The 23,999-nt window shown below is 40.8% G+C and overlaps 1 protein-coding gene across 6 annotated transcripts in view; it reads left to right on the top strand.

Annotated features, from left to right (window-relative positions):
- The window catches only part of fam131bb (family with sequence similarity 131 member Bb), a 42,248-nt gene extending 18,945 nt beyond the window's left edge, over positions 1–23,303 (top strand). The window contains exons 4-12 of one of the 6 annotated variants that reach the window (XM_067511644.1): positions 2,459–2,731; positions 11,664–11,701; positions 14,576–14,611; positions 15,006–15,108; positions 16,678–16,902; positions 17,043–17,183; positions 17,817–18,127; positions 18,603–18,869; positions 19,676–23,303. In XM_067511644.1, coding sequence (XP_067367745.1) covers positions 2,704–2,731; positions 11,664–11,701; positions 14,576–14,611; positions 15,006–15,108; positions 16,678–16,902; positions 17,043–17,183; positions 17,817–18,127; positions 18,603–18,869; positions 19,676–19,894 — 1,368 coding nt within the window. In that variant the 5' untranslated portion in view covers positions 2,459–2,703 and the 3' untranslated portion in view covers positions 19,895–23,303. Of the gene's footprint in view, positions 1–2,443; positions 2,732–11,663; positions 11,702–14,575; positions 14,612–15,005; positions 15,109–16,677; positions 16,903–17,042; positions 17,184–17,816; positions 18,128–18,602; positions 18,875–19,675 lie in introns of those variants that run through there. The other 5 variants (XM_067511646.1, XM_067511649.1, XM_067511645.1 and 2 more) reach the window with 5 other exon arrangements.
- The last annotated feature ends 696 nt before the right edge of the window (positions 23,304–23,999 follow it).

Genomic DNA, 23,999 nt, shown 5'->3' on the forward strand with positions numbered 1-23,999 from the left:
GAATGGGCCATGTATCATGAGTGAGATTAGTGTCAACAATATCTTCCCTCTGTGGTTGACCTTGTCTTGCAGTGATGGTCCTTATCATATATCAAGATGCTGTCAGCAACATACTGTATATGAATGGGGGGGTGTGTGATAGGGATCAAACTAATGATTTTTTTCTTTGTTGATTATTCTGACAATTATCTCCTTGATTAGTTATCTAGAGCTCAACCTAAACATATCTTGTATTGACTTATCAACAGTCCAAAACAAACCAAAAAATAAATGTATTGTGATTTCTTTTATTTTCTGTCAATCAACCATTTCAGCTGGCGTGTGAATGTGTTTGAATGTGCATCTCATTAAGCAAACCTAGTTTAATGCATCTTACACTCCATCCAGAAGAAACAAGAACCAAATTATTATTCACACTGACAAGTTAAGATGAATAAAGAAAGATAGACATCCCCAGATTAACAAAGGATCTCAGAAAAAAACAGGAATTCCTATGACGCAGAAAAAACAAAGACAGACATTTTAAAGACTTCAAGCCATTGACTGACATAGAATGATGGGCAGGTAGGGGTGTGGAGGTTGGGGGGATCTTTCAGACAACAGACTCATTTGTCACATAATGGACACATTTTACTTCAGTAACAAATGTTTTTTATTAGCGAGATTAATGGTATGTGAGTAAAGATGACCCCTCCAGCAGCACATAGCTTCATCTTCTTTTTTCGAGTGGGCAACCAACAGAGAGAGCTACTATAACACACATGTTTCAGTGCAGGTACTGGTCAGGTTATAAATAATTTGTTAAGTCTGGCAAGTTGCACGTTTCTGTAAACCCTTTATCACTACATCACATCCATGCCTATTTGTCCATTTTGTATTATCTTTTTAATGCTTAAATCAACTCAATAGATTGTTGTGTTTTTCCTCTGTCCATTCTGGAGTGCTAATTTTTATTTCACACAGCATCATCTCCACACCTCTCCCGCACATGACTCAACTGTTCTTTGCTTTCCTCTCCATCACCCTCCCCACCCCCATCTGCCCAAGTCTTTTTCTCTCTGTCCATCCATCTGGCCTGCTCTCTTCCACTCTTTCTTCCTCTCCAACATGAGTGTCCACACATGTGATCTCCCCACCACCAGTACGGACACAAACACACACACGCACACTTACACTAAAACACACACATACCATTCTCACTGTCCAGAATGCTCCTGCGTCATTCCCAGGGCTAACACTTGAAAACCAGCGCACGTAAATTAGTTATCTGCTAAGAGGGAAAGGGAGCTGCCCAAACAAAGAAGGAGTGATTAGTGAGAGAAAGGTAGGCAGGGTTGATATGAAACTAGTGAGACAGGTGGATTGAGAGGGAAGGGGAATGGCTTTAGGTGTAGTGGTGCTGGAGACATAAAAGTCAAATTAGGGCGAGAGACTTGAGTGAAGGGAGTCTGGTAGCCAGGTAGTGTTGATGTGATCCAGAGGGAACAGAAAGCAAGAAATAGGAGCAGGGAAGACTCAGCGGTGGATCAATACAGATAGACAATAGAGGGAGAGGTGGCTGTAGCTCAGTTGGTAAAGGCAGTTGTGTACGGGCCACAGGTTAGTGGTTCAATCCCTGATCCTGGCTATATGTCAAAGTGTCTCTGGGGAAGACACTGGACCCCTAACAGCCCATTCCCCTCCCCAGCTGTGCAGTGCTGGTCCAAGCCTGGTAGAAATTGGGGAGGGTTGCATCAGGAAGGGTTTTTTTTTTTTTGGGTGTAAAAAAAAACAAAAAATCAACATGCGGACAATGATCCGCTGTGGCGACCCTGAACTCATGGGATAAGCTGAAAGGACAAAAAAAAAAAAAAAAAAATAGAGGGAGTGGTGTTGACTGTGAAGGAAAACCCTCTCTCTTGATTATTTAGTTTTGGGACATGTGTGTGCAATTTTTTTGAACCATCACTAAGAAAGGGAACGAGGGAGGGAGGAGATGGCGGGTGATTGAGAGGGAGATGGAGAGGCACGAGGAAACCGCTGCAGTGCATTGTTAGGCTGAGCGCACACAGGAGAGGGAGACAGAGAGAGGATCCCCCATTTTAGCTCAATAATATTACGGCAGTGCAGAGATATCTACAACAATGGAAGTCCAATACTCTCAGCACTGTGCCATTGATCTGTTAGTGGTAACCGAATATACATACACACAGTCAAGCTAATGGTTGATGTAATCTCTCATCAGGTGATTGCCTGTGGCTGTTTTGGCCTTTCTGATTTATAAAAGATCCAATCATCTTATCATTGTCAGTCTCAACTACTCTGTGTGAACAAGTGTAATAATCAGAGCAAATTGGATTGAGTACTAAACACCTATTGTTATAGATGGTTAATACACAAACAAAAAAAAATACATATGTGTTTTAAATAATGCCATTAATGCCTAACATCTTTATTTGGTCTCATCTACTTGCCTCAGGGATACTGACTTACCAACCAGATCTCATCGAAGACACTGCATCGGAGAACGAGAACAGGACAGAAAAAAGAGAGGGAGGGCAAGAGAGTGATCGAGCAAGTGCAGGAGGGAGAGAGAAAGCACAGGAGAGCAAGAAAAAAAAAGCTAAAGCAGAGAGAAAAAGAGAGCCGCAGGAGGAAGAGGGAGAATGCACGGTGTCTGGGTAACACTTCCACGCTTGTGTCCAGGGCCTTTGTGAAGACACCATGGGATGCATCGGCTCCAGGAGACTGAGTAAGCCCCGCTGCTCTTACCTTTTCTCACTGCGGGCTAGAGGGAGGGTTGAGGTGGTAGGGTGAAGAGGAGGAGATCGGGGGTCCTGCAGGAATGAGGGGTTGGTGTAGAGACTAGAGGCAGTCTTTGAAAATGTCTTTATGTATGTGTGTGTGTTAGATGTTTGCCTATCTGTCATTGGAGTGTGTAAGCAAGCTGTGGATGCATGGTTACAGAAGCTGCATACACAGCTTTACAGGAAAGATTTCAAAGGCGATACATTTTAAAACATGCTACTGTGTGTGGTTGCATCCCCTACCTCCCTATTCCCCTCCCTCCCATTTCTTGATTTATGATGCTGTTTGGCAGTATGTATATGTGTGAGTAGGAGGCAGAGAGGGATGGAGAGGAGGGAGGCGAGAGAGGGAAGCGCTGTGATAGTGCTTATATATAGGACAGCATGGATTGGAGAAAAAGAGGAATTAGAGAAAAGGGATAATGCCATTGTCAGCGGCATTTGCAGTTTATTATTTGCATGAATAATAGGGATAGAGGGGGATAAAGGCATAAGCAGCAGAGGAAGAGTTTCCTTGCAGGTAGACAGGCAGGGAGGAGGTGAGATGGACGGATGGCGATGGAAAGAGAGGGAGAGGGAGGGGCAAAGACATGCAGGCGAGGGTGTGTGGGTTTGATGGGAGTTTTAGCTGAGGACCCTCCTTGAGAAAACCAAAGATAAACTAACACAAGGACTGATGTTAAGCTGAGAAAGATTAGGGGGGGGGTGTAAATAATTATTTCAAGTAAACAACTAATTGTCTGCATGAATATGATTCATGAAGGTGTATCACGCTCTAAGGTAAAAATAAACAAAATCCTCCTTTGGAGTTAAAAATTAATACACTAGTTAGCACATCAGCCTGTTAAACACATTTATGGCAAATCTTTAGTCAGATTTCATATTCAACATCACTCTGGAGAAGGTACTTTAGAGCTGTCTTGAATGTTAAAACCGGGTTATAGACAGAATCTCCACTATGCTTGCGCAAGCCTCCAGCTCCCCGCCCCCTCAGTTTTGTTCAACTCAATGTAAATTCTTGATGAAGAGGATTTTAAAAATACCTAGAATATGCAAGTGCAGAAGAAACAGAGTCCTATGTGACACAGTTAGGAAGGCAGGTGCAAACTGAATATAGCAGAAGCAGCATAAGAGCAGCTCAATTCCATCCAGATTACAGTATTTGACACAGTGCAGAGAAGGAGAGGAAGATAGGATCCCCTCTGTCAACACTCAGCACAAGACAGGAGACCCCACAAGTGCAGCAACTTCAACTCCTGGAAATAATGTAATTGAAGTAGACAGAAGGTTTTGAAAAGGTGTCACAATAATCTGATTGTGAGGCACTTGAATACTGATGCTCATTTTTATACAAGTGATCGCAAAATCTTAAGAATCTGGGGAAGCTGCTCTACTAATAGAGGTCACATCTTCTAATCAGGGATAAGTGATGAAGCTCTGATAAAGAAGAATATGCATAAGTGCACATCCAAATTACAATGTATGCTGTCAGCTCCATGTAGTCAAGATAGAAGGATTATTATGAACTGTATGGACTATTATCTAACACAAATTTTTCAACAAACAATATTTAAAAACAGGAAGCCCAGTTGTTTTCAAACAGCTTGTGTATCTGAGCCTGTGAGTCTATTGCAAGCAACAGAATCAGCAACAATACTGCCAGAATAGAGGCATGGCTGTGTTTATCCTGGGTGTGAATGGCTTTAGTGTGCACTATTGATCAGCATTCTTAACTGCAGTCCATGCTGCCAAGCAGAAATCAACAGGAGGAGCAGCAGGCATCAGGACTGGATCTGTCTGGTAACACAAGACTCTCTAAGCTCCATCATATCTGGGAGTGGACTCTGTCCAGGCTGTAATATCTGTTTGTGCCCATACAGTGCTATAGTATGTTATCTGTTCCTTGTAAAAAAAAATAAAAAGAAAAGATTTGGAATATCTTGATGTTCTGCAAGTTGACATACTACATACTAAGCTGCAGGAAACTGAGCATTTCCTTTTGTACTGCAAACTATAATTTTCTTTATAGTTTGTAGCTTTTATTCTACAAGACATTGACTGAAATTAACTTCCTTATCATTGCAGTAGTTACAGCAAATGTTTAAGGATATTCTGGGTTATGTTTTAAACTCAGGGAATAGAAAACACTGTGAACCACGACTCTTTTATCATCTGGCTTAGCCCCTTGTCACTGCTCCTCATGTGAATGAGTCAGGTGAAGACGGGCAGTGATGTACAGGAGATGAGATGTCAGCATACATCACATGTTCAGAGAGTGAAGGCCTTGAGATGCAGTTGAAGGGAGGTGCACATTCTACTTCACCTCATCAGCGAGGAAAGGTGCTGAGATGTATTGCAAAATGACTACACAAAGTATTCTTCTCTCTGAGTCAGCTCGTGTGCAGTACATAGCTTATGTGTGCTTGAACAAGAGCAAACTCCTACACCTGACAAAAACGATGTTATTAATACTGTTACAGCACCATGATGCTAATTTTATTTCTAGATGTAGTGTTAATATTGCTATTAGCAATAATTGTGCTGAGAACCATTTTTCTGTACCAGGTTACCATGCAACACTGTACCTCTGGAGTCCTGAAAACATTAATCACAGTATAATTCAGGGCATTGTGAATAAAACTGCTGCGGTTCTGCATGCAGTGCTGAAATTCTAAATGTGAATGTGGAACATTATGACAACTTTCACCTGTTTGTACAGCCTCTAGGCAGACACTTTCTCTCTTTTCACCTTCTCTAAATTAGATAATGTAACTGTTCAGCATGTATTACTGTCTGCCAGTGCACAAGACTGAATATCAAACATAAATACTTTTTTGGGTATTGATGAAAATGTGTCAATAGCACTAATCAATTAAAACTGTTGACATTATATGATCAGAAGTTCAGTGATTTTTATTTAAAGTTTGCAGTCTTTTTACTTCTGCTTGTACTGAACTGAACATCTCACTGACTTTTGAAAAAGAAAAAGGGATTTTGTAGAAATGTATTTGTAGTGAGCTGTTGAAAAACCTTTTGGTGATTCTTATGGGTAATATTTCCATTTCGAATTGCCAGTATAAAAATATTTCACACGCCAAGTCCTTGTCTTTTGGTTCGCACTGGAGACTGTGTCTTCACTAGGAGATTTCTGTTTATGCACGGACCTGTGACCTTGTGAGTAAGTTTTCCTCCTCCTCCTTTATGATCCCAGCACTGTTTATGAACACATGTGGGTGTAAATATATGGAAGCATATATAGAACTATTGTCCTACCACTTTTCCCTGTTGGTTTATTTTCACTGTTGTTTTACGAAGGGGGCTATGCAACCATTAAATTCAAAAAAAGAAACACCCCCTCACCACCATGGTTTTAGACACATTAAGTCAATAACTGATAGCATGGTTTGGATGTGCCAGAATGTGGTCTGCCTGTAAACTGGCAAATTTGGCAGACTGAGGTGGAGGCTGATTGATTGGCTCCTGTCCAGGTTGGAAAAGCCTTGTGCGTGCAAACACATTTGAAGTGAATGACTCACTGATGTAGGACTTCAAAGAAATGGTGACACCTGATGACACTTATCTGTGCGAGCTTGTGTATGTGTAGACTCTGATCTAGCCTAGATTTTTTACCTGCAGATTTATGTAGGGGAGGGAGTTTCTCTGTTTCATATTCTCTAAAGCATACTCTTCGCAATGCATGTTACAAGCCCGGGACATTGTCAGCAAGGAGATGATTAAATTGTAGATTTGTCCCCTTGTAGATACCATTTTCTGCCTGTATGTGTATGTGGCAGATCAGAAATAGGAGGCCTGTGTGTAGGCATATGATGGCAGGCATTTCTGTAAATAATGTGACTCAGCTAGAAACATAATGCTCTGAAAGAGAGTACTTGATCTCTACAATGTGATCTGTGTGTGTGTGTATTTATGTAGATGTGTTAATGTGTTTAGCATTAGTGTGCTACCAGCACTGATTGTCTCTGTGTTATCTGCAGCAACTAACCACTTCAGTGCGGATAAAGAAAAAAAGCCATGTTCTAGAATAAGATTGAGAATTTAAAGACTTCCTGTCTGTGCAATCTGTTGCACATTTATATACTTGGTTGATTTCTTCCACCTCTGTGTGTTTTTGCCCTTCATCTAAACGTCATAAAAAAGACATTTTTTTCCATTTGTGGCCTAATGTTCATGATATATTTAACGCCATTAGGATGTTAATTGGAGTGATCACGTTTATGACTGCAGCTGCTGGTGCCAAAATACTACAAGATGTAGGCTTTCAGTGTTTTAACATACTTACCTGCACAGAATGGCAGCCACTATCATGCCTAAACGGATTAATGAGGCATGTCATACCAGCCAGTGACAGAAGCATGACGACCGGTGATGTGATTTCACCACGGTAATAACAGTAACTCGTACTGTGCTTGAGTCTCCCAAGTGTGAGTCTCTGCATGTGTGTGGACCATGCCCGGAAACACACTTGGTTCCATTTTCTCAACTAACTCTTTTAACCATCTGAGTTCTGGCCCTCACATGTGTTCTTCCTGAACTCTAGAGCTGGCATCTGTGCCTTAATGCTGCAAGAGTGCTGCTATCTAAGGCGGCACCCCATCATGGCAACCAGCCTTGCTGCAGCTGTCATGGTAAACAAGCACCAAGCCCTCTGAATCTTTAGCGTTACTGCTGCAAGACTGGGAGTGAGAAAAGGCAGATGACGCTCAAAAGACTTCCCACTTCAGTGGGAGCCGTCAAGCCACAATAGTCAGAGTTGGAGCTGACAGTGCAGCCGCTACAGATCCCTACAGATACAGATCGTTTGTTGTGCATGGCCGTGCTGCTCCTTCTCTTTTCTCCTCTATTTCCTTGCCCTCCCTCTTTCTCACTTCTTCTTGCCTGAGCTAAGCCTGACTCCCCATTGACTGCAGGGGGAGATCCAGCGGTGCGGGGGTGGAGGGAGAGTGCCTGGGGAAGAAAAGCTGGCTCAGAGCTCTGGTCATGTGTTCTGTTGTTGCTGTTTCCTCAAGGAGGAATCCTGCCTGCCTCCCGAGGAGCAGAATTATGCATTCGCTTACAGTGCAGCTGACAGCCCAAGAGCCTTGCCTACCAGAGTGCAGAAATACTGAGCATCCCAGGGTTAAAGAAACGACTAAGATGTTTGGTAATGACTACTGACCCAGCACCTAGAGATTGTCTAATGTCTATAAACAGCTTTAAATAATCATAGCATGATATAGACACCCCATCCACACCCTAAACGCTGACTTCACAAATAAAACACGCTTTGATATAATATCATATGAGGCTCACAGACAATATATAATATAAATGCTCTATACTGCAGTTCAGAAAACTCTTCAGCCCCTACGGTGATTCATGTTGGGAGAGAATGACCGCTAATCTACTAATTGGCCAAACAAGGGTAAGGGCTGGCGAGAGGAAGAGACTGAGAAAGCATAAGAGAGGGAGATAAACAGATGTAAAACAGGATTGGCATCATGCTGCTGTAGGCCTGATATTGAGGGTGTGCATAAATGCTCATGAACATTTTGTAGGGCAGGTTTTCAACCCAGATTGGAAAGAAATCTGGGACAATCTCTCCTACCCAGCCAGAAATCTATAACTGAGATCAGCCAATAAGTAACATTCTTACACCACATGCCACATTGCAAAAACTCAAGCATGCCTGACTAATCCTTCTGAGGTCACACAACGTTCATTTATAACGTGTAATTACAAAGTGTAATTAGAATCCAAATATGTCCATGTCCCCTGAAAATGATGAGCTAAGATGCAAAAGTAGTTTCTTTGCTTCTGCAGCTAAGCGTGTCCATCAGCTGATCCAAAGCACTTTCATTTTCAGGAATGCCTTGTTCACACTTGCACAGTTTCTCACACTTTTATAGCAAAGGATAGATTTGCAGTACTTGGAGTACTTTCAACAGCTTCAGTGTTAAAACACTTAGATTGTAAAAACTATAACTGGCAATGTACCCAACATTTATTGGGACATTTTTGCCCTTGGATGATGTATCTTAAATTGACCAGATCACAGCAGTGGCTCACAGTAAAGATTGCTGAAAGAGCTAAAATTAAGTTTATACTTTACAAATGATACACTAAAATTACTTTTCAGTGTCAGGTCCTTAACAATAACTAGAGCCACATTTGGCTCGTTCAGACTGAAAAACTCAAAACAGAATGCGAGTTTCCCTTCCAGCAGAGACTTTGATGGGACATAATGTAATATAGAAAAAATAAAGCTCCATCATATCTTAGGGGTCATCCTTATGAGGACCCAAAAGCACAAAAATGCCATCCGGTGTTTACTTTATGTTAAGGTACAAGCAAAAGTCAAAATGGAGGGCAAACTCAAACAGCAGGCAGGAGTTTAGAGTCCAAGGGGCAGACAAGGAGTCGAACAGGCTGGAATCAGGCAAGCAGAATGAGAAGGTTAGAAACATGGATGCACAATTGAAAGTCTGGCAGCTGCTGAGCAAAAATGGTTGGTTTATATACTACAGGGCTATTTGGGGAAGTGGAAACAGGTGATCGAGTGGATCTTCAGGGGCTCAGAAATGCGGAAACTAGGCTTCAACAGGGCAAGAGGGTGAAATAGGATATTGGTCTCATGATGCGAATCATGATGATGATATTTCAGAATCTTGCTGAAACTGAGTGGAGTTTGATTGATATCAAATCTTTAGTAGTTCACTGCTAAATATCTCCAACTAATATTTAATAGTATGGCAATAAAGTCAGCACACTTGTGAGAAATGAATAAGAAAAAACATAACCTGATTTTTAGCCCCCTCATGTGTGTCAAAAACACTCTGTAACAGAGTTCCTTTTTTGTTGTGACCTCTTCACATAAAGTGCAATCTACCACATTAAAGATTACAGCTTTAAAAGTGTTTGTATCTTTTTAATTAATTTTAGGTGATGAATATGCCTATAATATGGCCACATGCACATCTATAAGGCAAGCTTTGTGTTTAAATTTGGTATTCTCCAAGCCTAAGCTGGGATACAATGTTACTTTTCTAGAGCTACAGAAACTGGTTAAAGAGAAATTAGGTCAAACTGTAAGAGATATTAAAGAAGTAAGAAAAATGCATTAGACTAATGACACATGAGCCACTCGTACAATCTCTACAAAATAAGACAACTGAAATTAGGAGAATCAAGGTGTAAAAACTGTATTAACTCTGCAAATGATGTAAGGTGATTTTTATTTGTTTATTTGACTTCCTGTAAAAGAACTAAGGGTCAGTTTCTAAAATGAAATCTATCCCTTGTCTCCTGCCCTTGCAGTGATCTGAAGCGACGGGATGGAGTTCAGAGGACAGGGTATTTTCTGAGAGCCCAACAGAGACACAGTAGAGCTGATGTTTTTGAGTCACTGGGTCAGTGGGTCAGAGACATCACTGGACATCCAGAGAGCCAATAGCTCTGTGTTTCTCAGAACTCTCAAGGAATCAGTCATGATTGCCAAATGCAGCTGATTGACTGAGCTACACCCTCACACATACACACATTTACATACGCTGACACTGACAGGGTACTGATACAGAAGTAAGCCCCTCAGAGAGAGGCACACACAACTCAGACCCTCTGATACAGAGAACCGGTACCTAGAGACCAAAGCTGTGTTTAAACTTCATTACCAGTGCAGTCTATAATTAAGCCAATGTTTTAATTAGGCTTTGGGCAGCAAGAAAAGAGGAGAGATAATAATGTTAATTTATCCAACATAGAGCATGCATTTCAGATGACTCCCATCTTCAATGCTCTGTAGATGGCTTTGTGTATGATCTGCCACTTTGTCTGAATAGTTTGTTATTAAGTGTTATATACAGGTGTAATTTTCATACAAAGGAAGTTAAGCATAGACCCAAATGAAGGATCCCCTGGAATCTAGATGCCAATGGTGGTGGAATAGAGCCTGCAGGTGGTTGATGGAAACTCTCAGGTGAATTTTCCAGAGTAAATGGTGGTGATGGAGAGGTGGTGGATTGCACAAAAGAAAGACAGATCTGACACTTTTCTCTGCCACATTTCAGTGATATTTTAAGAACAAGCTCAAAAAACTGAAGCGGAGATCAATGGCATATATGGTAACATCAGAATGTAAATGAATCAGAGTTAAAGGGTCTGGAAGGGGCTGATCTCTGATTAGTAATTAGTAGTCTGATTAGTGTTTTTCGTCATAAAACTGTGGGAGAAAGAACACATTGCCAGTGAAAGGTTTCTGTTTAAACCACCTGTGGAGAAGGTTGGTTAGAAAATAATTTAACTATTATTTATTATGTAACTATTATTACTTTTGTTTTGTTCAGATTTTTACCCATAAATCTTTATATCTCGTAGTACGAGCTCCGGATAAGGTCCGGATTTTTTTTTTTCTTTGGTGAATGCAATGCGCCGCTGTAGAGCATTAATGTTTATGTTTTATTATCATTATAACAGTTTTATATCAAAGGGCGATTTCACCAAATTTCAAATGGTTCTCTATTTAGTTTAGGGTGTAAATGTACATTCATGCTTTTAAATTGATTAGTGTTTTTATCATTAGGAGTTCAGATGATGTCATCTGGGGGAGATCTAAAAAAGCATGTTGACTCTGATTACAAATTACATTGTGTGAGCAAGAAGATAACATAATTTGAACTGAAAGTTCCTTCAAGGGATGTCATCTAGAGGCATTTTAGGCTGAAAGTAGAGAGACATTTTGTTATGGGGATAAGAAGTGAGTTCAAAACCAGTGAAGGCGTCCTTTAATTCTTGTAGGGGTATTCAACTGGAGATTTCTTTTGTCACTGAGAGGGATACAAAGAATACACACTAATTTTCAATCTTCCTTTCTGTTTATCTCAGCGGCAGATGGCGTGCCAGTCCAGAAGGATGGGGAGCAGGTAAGTCTCACTCTGGGTCACCTTTCTTGTTGACTTCCTCTGACAGTGGATTGTTGTTGAACATGGCTGCTGACTAACATGAGTTTCACAGACAGCTACATGATGAGCACTGTTTTTCAAAAAGCTCACCCCCTAGCTCTCTGTAACTCAAGGTGCCGGTGCTTATGCTAGATTAGGGAAGTAGCAAATTTTATGTCAGCCTCAGTTGCTTAACGTCTGCTACACTATTCTGTCCATGACAGAGTGGCGTAGCAGGACATCTGAACCAAAGCTGGTTGGGTTTGCTCATTGCTGCTGGCATTACATCTGTTGCTTGATGTCCATCTGATAGAGTCACTGCTCAATGCTGGTTAGCAACGAAACAGCAGAGACATCACCCCCTCTTTCTCCAACTTCTTATATACTATTTCTACTGTATATCCTCCTCTCCTCTGCTCTACTCTCCCCTCCTTTCACTGCTATACTGATCCCGTGGATGCAGGAAAAGAAACCATTTTGGACTCAAATGTAGAGAACTGCACTTTTCACCAAATGGACTGTAGACTGATTCCATAATTTATTCATGCATCATGCCTTAGAATGCCCTTCAGTCCCATGGAGATAAAAAACACACACATATCAGTATTGTCAGAGCTGCTCAACTCTATCATTCATGCTAAATCTCTTATCACCCACACCCACTTTTTTGGGCCGGGAAGAAAGTGAGAAGGATAAGCAGAGTCAGAGGGAGCAGAGAATAGAATAGAATAGACAGGAAGAGGCTGATATCGATTAACATGAGCTATGTGGAGACGAGCTGCATGTACAGTAGCTGATGGAGACAGTGAAAACGGCCCTGGTAGACCTTCTCCCTCAGCATTACATTACCTACAAATTACAGTTCAATGATTACACCTACTACGTTTCAACTACAATACAGATGGAAATATTATATCTTATTATTCCGCTACATGTTTTAACAGTTGATTTGGAGATGATGCTTGTTTCTAATTGAGTGTATTTTATGTACAAACCCCAATCCCCAAAAAGTTGGGAAGACAGGAAAACCTAAATAAAAATAGAATGCTATGATTTGCAAATCTCATCAACCCATATTTTATTCACAAAAGAACATAAACAACATATCAGATGTTGAAACTGAGAAATTGTACCATTTCGTGGAAAATATTAGTTCATTTTGAATTCGATGGCAGCAACACATCTCAACAAATTTGGAGGAGAGGCAATAAAATGCTGGACAAGTAGGGGAGCATCTGACAACTAATTATGTTAATTGGCAACAGTTAATTGGCAACAGTCAGTAACATGACTGGGTATAAAAGGAGCGTGACTGGGTATAAACAACTAAAGAGGAGAGGGACCATCCAGCTTGATGGTATGTGGGTGCATCAGCACCTATCGCGTGGCCAGGTTACACATCTGGAAAGGCAACATTAATCCTGAAAAGTACATAGAGATTTTAAAACAACATATGCTCCCATCCACACAACGTCTCTTTCAGGGAAGGCGTTGCATATTTCAGAAAGACAAAGCTAAACCACATACTGCATCCATCACAAAAGCATGGCTTAGCAGCAGAAGAGTCCAGGTGCTGAATTGGCTTGCCTGCAGTCCAGACCTTTCACCATTAGAAAATATTTGACGCATCATAAACCAAAAAATCCACCAACAAAAGCCAAGGAGTTTTGAGCAGATTTTTGAGCAGTCCTAAAACAGAAACTGCTGTCCTCACTTACTGTTGCTGCCATCAAATTCAAAATGAGCCATTCCATGATATGTTACAGTTTGTCAGTTTCCACATATGATTTGTTGATTCTGTTCTATTGTTAATAAAATGTGTGTTGATGAGATTTGCAAATCATTGCATTCTGTTTTTATTTATGTTTTACACATAGTCCCAACCTTTTTTCTCTTTTATATTTAAAGGTCTAGTTGGATGTTTTGGGCAGTGAGAAGATTGAAACCTCCCGCATGTCTCAATGTTAACTATAAAGCTGGTGCTAAAAGGCTGTTAGAGCCACATACATAAAAATGGACATGTGCACCTTCGTGACAGGCTGGGCAATTAAATGAACTAAATTCTGTAAATAAAAATATGGTCAATGATGTATATGCTGTCGAGGGTGGGTGTGATTTTCTAGTTTTGTTTATATTTACGAATGTATCGTCTTTAATTTTTTACCCCACGCCCCACTGTCTGTGTACAGTATATTGACAGGCAGGAGAAAGCATTTTAGCTCATGCAGGAACTCACCACTGTCCCTGGTCCTGTTACTGTCAGTCCAGTTTAGATGGGGTGGCAGATGCTGCTTTGTCTACTCAGTTTATCTACTTTGTCCCCAGTAACTCCATTCTCTTTCTCCCTGTTATACCCCCCGACACCCACACACACACACACGCACACGCACATGCACACGCACACGCACACACGCACACACACACAGACCTTCCTTAGCCTCTGTCCCTTGTCTGTCTGCAGCATCAGATATTGTTCGACACAGAACTGGGCTCACTCAATCAATTTTCCGCTGGCTTTCAGTGTTTTTGGCAGCACATTTAACTGGAGAAAAGGCTCGTTCATCCGTAGCATATTCACTCTGCTATACATAACTAAGCAAATATAAACTGATCCCTATTTAATCCCCTCCCTTCTCCCTGTCATTCTGGTCCTTGACTCTTTCCTCATTCCTTGAAAATCCCCCCTCTCCTCTAATTTTTTCTCTTCCTCTGAATGTTCGATGTGCATTCCTCTACCTCTGTCTCTCCTCTTTCTCCTCTTCCATGTTCCCCTCCATGCATGAGAATGTTCTCGCTGTCCTGTCACTCTCTCACTCTTTCCCCATCCCTCTCTCTTCTTCTATTTGTCTTCCTTAGCATGGACGTTCAGAATTTTCATGGGAAGGAATCAATGTAAGTGTTGTGACACCATTCCTTCATCTACTACTTTTCTTTCTCTGTTTCTTTCATCTGGCTTGATTTAACTCACTCTTTAGTGATCTGCTCTTTCTCTCTCACAATCCCCACCACCTCAGCATAACAGTCAATCTTTCGGTTTATTGTAGTGGTGGACATGAGCACTAGCAGAATCACTTATTGGTACAAAAACAGTAACTTGGAGACAGGATTTGAGAAATGCAGATATTATCTTTTGTATTAACCCAGCATTCCCATCACTTCTCCTTTCCACCCACCTCTTTCTAAAACACTGTTGTGATGTCTTTGTGTGCCCTGTCACACCTTTCCATACTATCCTTTTCTCTGCACCTTTTCCCCTCCTCCATTCCTCTCTCTTCTCTCCCTCTAGCTGTCTATGGAAGATACTACATCAATCCTGCCTCGGCTCAAGAGGAACTCAAATGCCTATGGCATAGGGGCTCTGGCTAAGTCTTCTCTGTCAGGTGTGTCAGGTGTGTGTCTGTGCTGTAACTGGTAAATCGCCCCCATGTTGGCTCCGTCCCTAGTGGGTGCTGGAGTCAGCATGGTACCCAAAACGGGTTCCCTGTATCACTTCCTCTCCACACTGTAAAAACACAGTCAATGACTTGTTGCAAGTCATTGACTGGAAAACACAAGGCATATACACACACTGCATCATCATACAGCTTGTTTCTCTAAGAAAAGGTGAGTGGGAAGTGCAGATTTTTATGTTAAGGGGTTGTGAAATTGTGGTGTCTCGAGCAGATATTAGAATGAATGTTTTAAACTGTAAAGTGCTGTGTTAAACAGAGTTAAGTGCATTGCAATGAAGTGCTTTCTTTTAGTGCAGTGCTTTTGGTGTAATAGCTGTTTTGTGCAGTGCAGTTTATTTGAGTGCAGTGACATGTATTGCAGTACGGTGTAATGAAGTGCAGCTGCTGCACTGTGTGGCGTGGTACTGATTTGTCTTATAATTTATTCATAAATCCCATCTCCATGTGCCACCATCAGAGATGAATCGAGCAACTAGGGATGTACAGTATGTGTCATTATGTGTTCATCGCATGAAACTTGAAGCACAGCCATTATAGGGATGTGAACTGATTAGCTTGGTAGCAGTAAATTAATTTCTTTCTAAAAAATGTTCTGCAGTGATTGTATGAGTCAAGTTCTCAGACAGACAGCAAGGAGAGAGAGAGACCTGTTTGCTTACCCAGTGCAGCTTAGCAGAAGTGTGAAAGCCATAATGTCAACAAGCCAGCCTCTCATTACTCATGCTACACAGCCACCTCACCCCAATTAACCTGTTCAATCCCATGATGCACCTTTGTCAGACAAGACACACGTTGCCTCCACAAGGTGAGAGGCAATGGCTTAGTCTCATTAAACACATGAATGTAACCTCCACAACCCATGTCATTTAGCTATTCACATAATCCATGCTTATGAAGATCCTCATTTAATTGCAGCCATTGGAGTATTGAAGTAGGATTCGACTGATGAGTTTTTTTGTTTTTTTTTACACTGGATTGTGTTTATTTGAAACTGTATTTAACGCTAATGTTTAATATAAAAACATTATTTAACCTGCCGCCCAACATCCCAGATTTACATTTAGTGTTTAATCCAGGATTTGTGAATATTAAAACAAATCTTACTTGAAAAAATTAATTATTGCCAATAATACTTTTATGTATTATAAATTCCTCATGGGAGGTCAATGCTGACTACAAATTATATCATTCCTATTGCCTATCTTATTTATCAGTCTAACTCTACTGGATATCCATATTGTCACTGGCCATCACATCTCCCCTCACCAAAAAGTAATGCACCTTTGATAATAACAAATCTACATATTTCTTTTCCTCCCCTTACTTTCTCATTTTCAATCCTCTAACTTAAAAAAACAAACCTATCTTCATTAACTGAATCCATCAATCACCTTTGCATCCACATCTGATATGTCATTTATTTTTTGAAACCTGTTCCATTGCTATGCGTGCTGTCCTCCTTTAATTTAATCATCCTTCTTTCCCTGCTACCTCCTCTCTCTGAAGGAGTGACCCGCACCATGAAAGAAAGAGTGACCAAGCCCACAGCCATGGCCCAGGGTCGTGTTGCTCACATGATTGAATGGCAGAACTGGGGCATGCAGACTGTGGGTGCAGGGGGCCTCCCCCAGTCCCGCATCACCACACAAGAACGGGAAAAGGAGCGGCGGCTTGAGAATGATGCCTACAGTGACCTCAGTGATGGAGAAAAGGAGGCTCGTTTCGCTGCAGGTTCGGAAAGGCACTGAGTTTGCTGACATCAGCAAAGTATATGGTCATGTGATGTTTGTTTTGTGTCAGTTAGTTAGCCAATTGAAAATGATGCGAGTCTTAACAACAATCATGCCTTGTCATTTGAAATCTGACTTCAGGTATCCTGCAGCAGTTTGCTATCTCACAAGCAACACTTCTAGCCTGGTCATCAATGGATGGAGAGAGCCCACGGTCGGGATCAAACCAGGGTAGTGTGGCCCATCTGAGTGAAGTCAACCAGGAGAGCATCACCAGTCGAGGTACAGTTCTTAAAACATTAATGCATGCAGCATGATAGGTCTCAAAACACACTGTACATACAGGGTGTAGATGCAGATCAATTGGAGTTGATCCTGTTCACTGCACCATTAAATGAGGTGCTTTTCTAATCTGTGTATTTATACATGTTTTTGTAGGTGCAGACAAGCAGTTTGCAGGATAGCATCAGAACACTGTTTCATCTTTTGTCTCCATGCTTGAGGTTTCTCTGGAATGACAGAATTTATACCTGTCCCTGAGAGAAAGAGAAACTGTAAAAAAATCAAAGCTATGTCTGCATTATACAGTTTGACAGAAGTGATGAATCAACGATGTAACGTGTTCCAGTTTGAAACTATATTCACTACAACTTGGAGAGTTACTGTCATGTTGAGACTTTTCTGCTGAGCTTTTGGATTTAGATCTCAGTCAAATGCCCTGCTTGTTTGGTTTGGTAAGTTCTGCATTATAACCTCACAACACCAGCCACATATAGTGTCAGTGTTGACTAGGTTTGTATTGCTTTGGTTATATCAAGATAATCTATTATGCTTTTTGTTACTGAAACTCTTGCCATCATTTCTCCCAGTCTAAAAAATACTAATAGCACCTGGTGCAATTTTAATTTTTTACAGATCAGATATTGCACCACTCATCAGCAGAGGTGTGGCCTCACACATACGTCTCACAGGGACATTACTGCCTCTCCTCCTCGGACGCCTGGGAACCGATCAACAATGATCCCTCCGGTGTGGCGTCCCCCGCTCCTGGCTATGTTATGGGAACAGACGGGTATGATGGGCAGGTGGCAGCTCACTTCCTGTCGCAGCAACAACAGCCGCAGCAGTTCAGCCTCCAGCAGCAGAGTCAACTACAGCAGCTGCAGCAGATCCAACAGATCCAGCACTACCAGCAACAGCAGCTCCTGCAGTATCAGCAACAACAGGTGATTAATGGGAGCAAGTGTAGTCTTTGGGATTTACAATGTCACACTGAGCTTTAAAGAAACATTGTCCATTGTGCCACAAAACATTATGTACATGCAGATTTTCACCTGCAATATTTGGTAACTTTCTTTTCCTAAAAATAACTAATATATGTAAAATTCATAGAAGAGGTCATATAAAGAATGTTGTAACTTGGTTCTCTAGCTCATAAATGCTGCAAATCAAAAAGAGCTGTTTATCTTTTCCTGTGCTCAGTATTGATCACTGGTATAATGAATTAGCTTACTTAAGTATTTTCTTCGCCAACACCTGACTTTGTGTATTTTGAAAAACACTGTTTCACCTCTGAAATGTCTTTGCATCATGAAAGACATACTTGAGAAAACAGGTTCCAAACAAGCAGGAGATCCTAGCTCTGTCTTTTCTTCCTCACAAGTCACTGTCTCTGACCACAGTCTGTCCCTTTGTTACTAGTCTCTGGAGCACAGGTTGCACAGTGCCAACCAGTCTTTACAAGTGACACCCAACAGCACCATCCACAGTCTAGTCCATCAAGTTCACCCACCATTGGTTGATCTCTGGAACACGGGGCAGATGGAGGCCTATCAGGCAGAGGCTGGCGGCTACATGGGGGTGGCGGCGGTGGTGGAGCCAAGCCTGTGTGTCCCCTCTGGAGACGAGATGGTGGGAACAGAACACTCCCCACTACTGGAGCAGCAGGAGGAGGAAGAGGAGGTCAAGGTGAGGTGAATGTGGGCTTAGATTAAATCAAAATTACATCTACAGTGTTTAATATTTGAACTGTGAAGTGCTGAGTAAGTTCTGTTAAGAGCTGGCATGTATTGTTATATTAATTACAAAAATGCGTCTTTTATAGTATTTATTTTTGCAAATTATTCCATAAATCTGAAATATTGAATTGTAGTCATACTGTTAAGAACCACTTGTGTCTCAGTTTTTAAGTTGAAAATGTCTCAGAGGTGAGAAGTCTGTTTATTATTGAGGTCATAGTGGGTGGCGGAGACTTACTGGAGTGCATTATAAGAAAAGGTGGTTCTGTTTTGGCCACCCTATTAAAAATCAATGAGAGGGCTAAAATATCAGAACCACTTCTTCTTATAAGTAGAATTAATGGCGGAGCTTGTGTATTGGATTGCATTAGATTGAACAAATGTGTCTAATAAAGTGGCCAGTGAGTGTCATTTGGATTTAACCAGTAGCCCAATACAAAACAGAGTAAACAAACAGCAATGAAAGACACAAAAACACAATAATAGCCAAAGAATTTAAAACTCTCAAGAAAGCTTGAATTCATTGCATTGCTGGAACAGAAATCAGTCTATACACTACAGCAATGTAAACTGTGTAATTTTTCGAGTTAACTGAATATAACCTGGAAATCCACAAGTACAGATCCTCTGTTTCATATTTAGATTTTTAACTGGCCAGTTGTTGTGTGCACCCTCAGCTCTTGAACAGTTTCTATATGTGAGCTAAGCTGACTGAATTTGTGTGTGTGCATGTGTTTCATCACGTGTCCTGATCAGGAAGCGGAGGTGACACTGTGTACAGATCCAGAGTCGGCTACATTGACTCCACCTACGCAACAAGGAGATACCTCTGGGGGCAGTAGTCCAGGGCAACCGCCAGCAGAGCCAATAACAGAGCGGAAGGCCTCCGATGTCACCTCTGGCCTTGTTCAGACGTTAGATGAGAAGGAAGAGGAGGGCAAAGATGGGCCACTTGCTTCCATGGCAACTAACTGAGATCCTGGATGTTAAAAGACTCCTTACTACAAACTGACCCAGGAGTCAGCACGAAATCAGCGTAATAATTCAACATGTCTCTATTAATCTGTTCCTTTTCAGGTATCAAAGACACAACTTTTTGGTTACAAGGTGAATTCTTCAAAATGGTGACACACTGACTTGGAAGTGACTCTTAAAGAGACATACGCTAATGCAACAAAGGACACCTATTTCTTTATAAGCCTTACATCCCAAAAATAAATGGAAGAGAAGAGTAAGGATGGAGAAACTGAAGACAAGGAAAGGAGGAGCAGCACGACCTGACCGAGACGCTTCTATCAGGGAAATTAAACCACACTGAGACTAAAAGGAAGGGAATGGAAACATGCATGCTTTTTATGAAGACAAGCAAATTGACCCCATCCTCGTCTCATAATGATAATGAAAATTTAACACAATGAAACAGTATAATAAGAATAACTTTATAACAAACCAAAAAAAATAAAAAATGACAGGAATCTATGTATAAGTGTATGATAGGTCAACCGTTTTCCTATGGGAGAACATCTCTGTTTACAGCTGTTACTCAACATATTAGTGTTTAATCAAATTCATTTCCCTGTTGAAACAAACACACACAGTGTACTTTAATAATAACAACCCAAACAATTTCACATGTAATTAAGGAAGGTGCAGAAAATGTCAGCATTTCAGTGAAATGCAGTTTAACCTTCTGAAATAAATTCCTCTATGATGTTGCGCCACTGGGATGTTTACATCCCACAACCCAAGAACAGGCCCATTCTGCTGACTGCACAGTACCCCAAACACTGCACAGATAAGGATTGTACTGTAAGATAGGTGTGCTTCCTACTCTGTCTCTCTGTATGCATGTTTCTTCAGAGTACTATGGAGTACCTGTCCTATACAGCACTGTATAGAATTTGCACTGAACCATAGTATCCCAGGTGGGGCCTCGGTGGGCCTGCGGTGGGACTTGAGCGGCATCTTTCATAAAAAAGAAGTAAAGATGGACCTGCATAAGCAAATCTTTTTTGCACTGATGCAATCCAACAGATCAGAGGTTCCCTCTGGACTGTTGATGTTACCCAGTTCCCACTCCAAAAGCTTTCAGCATCACTGACAACCAAAACTGAGCCGCTTAACAACACAAACACTCAGTTGCTTTTTTCATAAGACATAGTCGTGATTATTTGAGGATGATATCTACTATTTTGAATGTACTCAAAGACAAATGGCAGAACACACGCATTGCTTCTGATATCTGCTCACTGTCCACATGAGAGATAATAAAACAATATAAATAAGGGAATTTTTTCAAACAAGTTGAAAACTTACTCACTTCTGACTCAAGCAGTATGCCACTACACACACACACACACAAATATCTAAATTGTAACCAGCAATAGGCAGGCAAACACTGGCCTCCCAACAGACCAGTGTCAGCTCAGTCCTGGAGATGTACATAGTGTGAGTAAATAAAAATCGCCTCTCACTCAGTCACAACTGTTCTACTGCAGTATAATTTATTTATTTTTTTACACATCTTGGGTCCCACTTTATTTTGGGAAGTGTTTCACCACACAGAAGACAAATGAAAAATGTTTTTAGTTGTATATATGTGATTGTTCAAATTGGAGAAAGCTTGTCGAAAACATTGGTATAGTAGTAGGTCTAAGTGCAAGGGGGGGGGGGGAATCAGCCCGTGTGTCACTCAATCAGCCAATCAGGGAATAGAATAGAAGACTAGGACCTAAACTCTAGAGCCGAACAGATCGGTGTCTTCCTATTCATTGTGATTACTATGAAGCAGCTGCCTGGAGTGTGACAGTGTTGGTAATGATGTTTGAGAAGGCATGTTTTCATTCCCCCACCCCACCCCTTTTTTTTGGGCCTGAAGAGGACTGGGTGTTTTTCCAGGAAGGAGGGGAGTTAAACAGTGAACAAAGGGGACTGTATGTGCATGACTCACTGACAAACTTTTCAATATACAGCCACTGTTCTTATCTTTTCTCTGTTACGGAGCACCTTCTCCTCTCACTTTGACGACTGTGTGAGGAACTTTTAAGACAAAATACAGTTTATTGACTTGAATGAATTCATTCATTAAGGATTGCTTCTTTATGCAATGTTGAGGACAATGTTTATTTTTCTACTGACTTGTCTAATTCCCTTCCAGTATAAGTTAGAATATGTGTCATGACTGTAAATAAGATTAGCTTTGGTTGAGTTTTGAGCACTTTAAATGCAGAAAAATCATGTTGGTAAAAGATAAGAAATGGATAGCTCTCAGTTGTAACAAATATGATTTTCATAAAACAACTTAGGAGGGCTCAAATGCAAGCAGAAGGTCTTTACACAATGGCACATATTAATTTATTTATTAAACAATTACTTGGGGAGGGAAAACGTGACAGCTTGTACAGCCTATCATTTCATAAAGGTACCAACCCTTCTGGGGGCAGTATCTTTTGCTTTATGAGTCTTGGTTTTAAGACATAATATGGTGGAAAGTCTGTGTTGCTTTTTATTTCTTGATGGCACAAACCTTAAACGTTTATTTGGGCTCGACTGATTGTTAAAGGAAACATGCATGGACCAGATTGAACCAGAAAAGACACTGCTTCAAATGGGTTATTTTGTTTTTCCGTTTTGGTTTTTATAAATCTCAATGAATGAATAAACTAACAAGAAGCCAAATATATTTCTGTGAATGTTAAGGTTTGCTGATTACATCTTTGTTAACCGACTGGGTTGCAGTTGAGTTCCTCTTTTTTGTATGATTCTACTGCCATTTTCCAACAGTTAGAGTAACTTGTCTGCAGGCATGGCACTCAAAATCTGCTTCTGGTCCTCTGCCTTTCTCCTTCTTTCTCTCTTTGTATTTGTTCGGTATATTTGTGTCTGTCTGTATGTCTGTCACTGTACAGTATATTGTCTGTCTTGTTGGAAGAATCACTGCCTAAAAAAAAAAAAATAATAGTTTTTTTTAGATCAACCAAAGGGCATTTGAGGCAATCATAGATGTAACATAGACATACTGTAATTTGGAAGTGTGTGGCAAAAAAGTAATTGCTGTACAAAATGCTGTATAAAATTTGATGGCTTCTGTAAAGCTCTAATATAAAATTGGGTTTATTTGTTTGGACTGAGGCAGTGTGGCTAGTGAAGCCAGTTTACACCCATAACACTTACACCTATGCATGCTTGTTGGACAGCTATCACAGGATGGTTCTTCCACGTGTCTGTCTTCTCTGTCAACTACCCTCTGTTTTTTCCTGTTTTTCTTCCTTTCCACTCTTTTTCCTGCACGACAGAACCTCCTACACTTTCTCCAGATTCTTACCCATTTCCTCTTCTGTTCCTCCTGTGGAGAAAGAGCAAATAAACAAACCAACAAATGGCATTTCTGGTGCAAATGTGTGGATATCTTTTCACATCCTATAAATAATTAATCACGCGGACACCTCTTTCTCTCAAGAGCCTTAACACATGTGATATGTCTTTTCTTAATCATGTCAGGTGGCAGCCAGTGTCTCTGGCCAGCCCCATCGGTCCTCATCAGACAAAACAGCAATCACCAAGGAGCTGGCAGCAGTGTAATCCTGTCTGTCTTGCTTTTCTAAAAACATTCCTCTCCAGTCTTTATCAGGGATTTTATGCCAGGAGAATATTAATGTGTGTATTTGTTTAAGCTTGTGTAGGAATCAGAGAATGAAAAACACTGTTGACCTTCACAGCAAAAAAAAAAAATTGTGCTCAAATATAATCTCTTTGCAAGCCTGATTGCTGGAACGCTATCACTGATAACATGATATTTTCTTACCCATGCTTGAAGCGGGTCTCTCAACTATTAGTCGAAGTGCTCAGTACAAACAGTATTAACATTCTTGTCTTAACTTTGGTGATAATCTCTGATTTCATCTAGCACCACCAAGGTCAAAAATATATATATAAACAGTTCTTTTTGACAATTGCGCATGGTGTAGTGAGGCCGTTTTAAAATAAATATGAATTTTAAGTCTTAAGTGAAGTGATGCTGCACTGTTTATACACTTAGAGTGTTGTCTCTATAAACCATTTTACAATGGGCAACAGCTGT

This window comes from Channa argus, chromosome 7 (assembly GCF_033026475.1).
Source record: "Channa argus isolate prfri chromosome 7, Channa argus male v1.0, whole genome shotgun sequence".
Lineage (NCBI taxonomy): Eukaryota > Metazoa > Chordata > Actinopteri > Anabantiformes > Channidae > Channa > Channa argus.